At 41.8% G+C, this 1,965-nt stretch overlaps 1 protein-coding gene across 1 annotated transcript; it reads left to right on the top strand.

Moving 5' to 3' along the window:
- Window positions 1–456: 456 nt before the first annotated feature.
- On the top strand, window positions 457–1,961 carry LOC107577477 (brachyury protein homolog A; the record flags this gene model as incomplete). The annotated part of the gene is made up of 6 exons (XM_016263546.1): window positions 457–661; window positions 943–1,207; window positions 1,359–1,493; window positions 1,581–1,642; window positions 1,761–1,822; window positions 1,894–1,961. Coding segments are annotated over exons 1-6 (777 nt in total), but the record flags the coding sequence as incomplete, so codon positions are not given.
- Window positions 1,962–1,965: the final 4 nt, after the last annotated feature.

Raw genomic sequence — 1,965 nt, 5'->3', positions numbered from 1 at the left:
TGGAAAATATGAAATCATGATCATAATAACGCAAATATGTAAAAAATATAAGAAATGTATTTAAACTAGCCTATTCCCAATAAATGAGAACTATTTCAAATCAATTAATTATTAGGCTACAGTTGTGCTTATACTTTGTTCATAATGTAATTTTCCTCTTTTTGCTTAATTATTTGCCCTATTTATCTTAAACGTTTTCATTGACTATAGACTTTCAAACAATTCAACACTTTGTAATGGGCCTCTATGTAAGTCAAAAATACTTTCCGTTTTGTGGCGACAAATTATCGGGCGCTATTAGGGCGCGATGGGCCTGGTCCCGCCTCCGGGTCCCGCCCCGTAACAGCAGGAGCTCAGTATCGGGCCTTTAAAAAGGCTCCGGGCGCGTTAAAAAAGCGCAGATTGAGACGCGCTGTCACAGCATCGCAGCCCCACGGGATTTAGTGCTCTCGGATTTATCTCAACTGATCGGAAATATGTCTTCCTCGAGTCCCGACCAGCGCCTGGAGCACCTCCTGAGCGCCGTGAAGAGCGAGTTTCAGGAGGGCAGCGAGAAGGGCGACGCGCTCGAGCGGGATATTAAACTTGCCCTAGAAGACGCGGAGTTATGGAGCAAATTTAAAGAGCTCACTAATGAAATGATAGTCACTAAGACTGGAAGGTAAATTGAGATTTGACGACAGATGCACTAAAACACTTCCTTTTAATTAAAGAAAACAAATGTAGCTTTTTTGCATTAGTAATGCTCCTAATCTAACACATTTTAAAAAATCATGAAGAGAGTCAGTGAAATTCTGATAGACTTTAGTCAGTCATCGCTAAGTCGCTGTGGATGCGATCATTTATTAGCGGTCTAGTTTTGTCACGTTAATTATTCCCGTCGAGTTCATGCATGTGAATTCTGTTCAGATGTATTTGACTAATCTTTGTCTCATCTTCTAGGCGAATGTTTCCCGTGCTCAAAGCCAGTGTCACCGGTCTGGACCCCAACGCGATGTACTCGGTCCTGCTGGACTTTGTAGCGGCCGATAATAATCGGTGGAAATATGTGAATGGTGAATGGGTGCCGGGCGGCAAACCCGAGCCTCAGAGCCCGAGCTGCGTCTACATCCATCCAGACTCACCCAACTTCGGCGCGCACTGGATGAAAGCGCACATCTCCTTCAGCAAAGTCAAACTCTCCAATAAACTCAATGGAGGCGGACAGGTAATGAAACTCTTTAGTTCTCAACCATGAAATAAATAATTAAAAACGTATACAGTTTGTGTTAGTAGTTTGATTTAATGATTTAAAATATGAAATTATATTCCGTAGATAGCTTATGAAATTATTATTTTTTATTTTTCTTCTTTTTTAGATTATGTTGAACTCCTTGCACAAATACGAGCCCAGGATTCACATAGTGAAAGTTGGTGGGATCCAGAAAATGATCAGCAGCCAGTCTTTTCCCGACACTCAGTTTATTGCAGTCACGGCTTATCAGAATGAAGAGGTGAGTGTTTGTTGAATAAAGCCTGAGATGCATCCTCAGCCTTTTCAAATGTTGCATGAAGAACATTTTTCTCTTATTAATTTTCAGATCACCGCTCTGAAGATCAAGCACAACCCATTCGCCAAAGCATTCCTGGACGCCAAAGAAAGGTACAATAAAAAATACAATCACTAGAAATAATTTCTCTGTAAAAGCCATTCACTTAGATTTTATTATGTACTTATTAACATTATTGCAACTGGACATTATTTGCTGTCACGTCAACAGAAGTGATCACAAGGATGTCCCAGACCACAGCACTGACAACCAGCAATCTGGATACTCGCAACGTAAGTAAACTCCCCGAACAACTAAAACATTGTTTTACAGCACATTTAACACGCATGTCTTCCTCCAACAGTTGGTGGCTGGTTCCTGCCCAGTAACGGCCCTATGGGCCCCAGCAGCAGCCCTCCTCAGTTCAATGGGGCCC

The sequence above is a fragment of the Sinocyclocheilus grahami genome, unplaced genomic scaffold (assembly GCF_001515645.1).
Source record: "Sinocyclocheilus grahami isolate Dianchi unplaced genomic scaffold, SAMN03320097.WGS_v1.1 scaffold6173.1, whole genome shotgun sequence".
NCBI lineage: Eukaryota > Metazoa > Chordata > Actinopteri > Cypriniformes > Cyprinidae > Sinocyclocheilus > Sinocyclocheilus grahami.
Note: the sequence above shows the minus strand (reverse complement) of the source record. Positions and strands in the feature narration are given on the sequence as shown.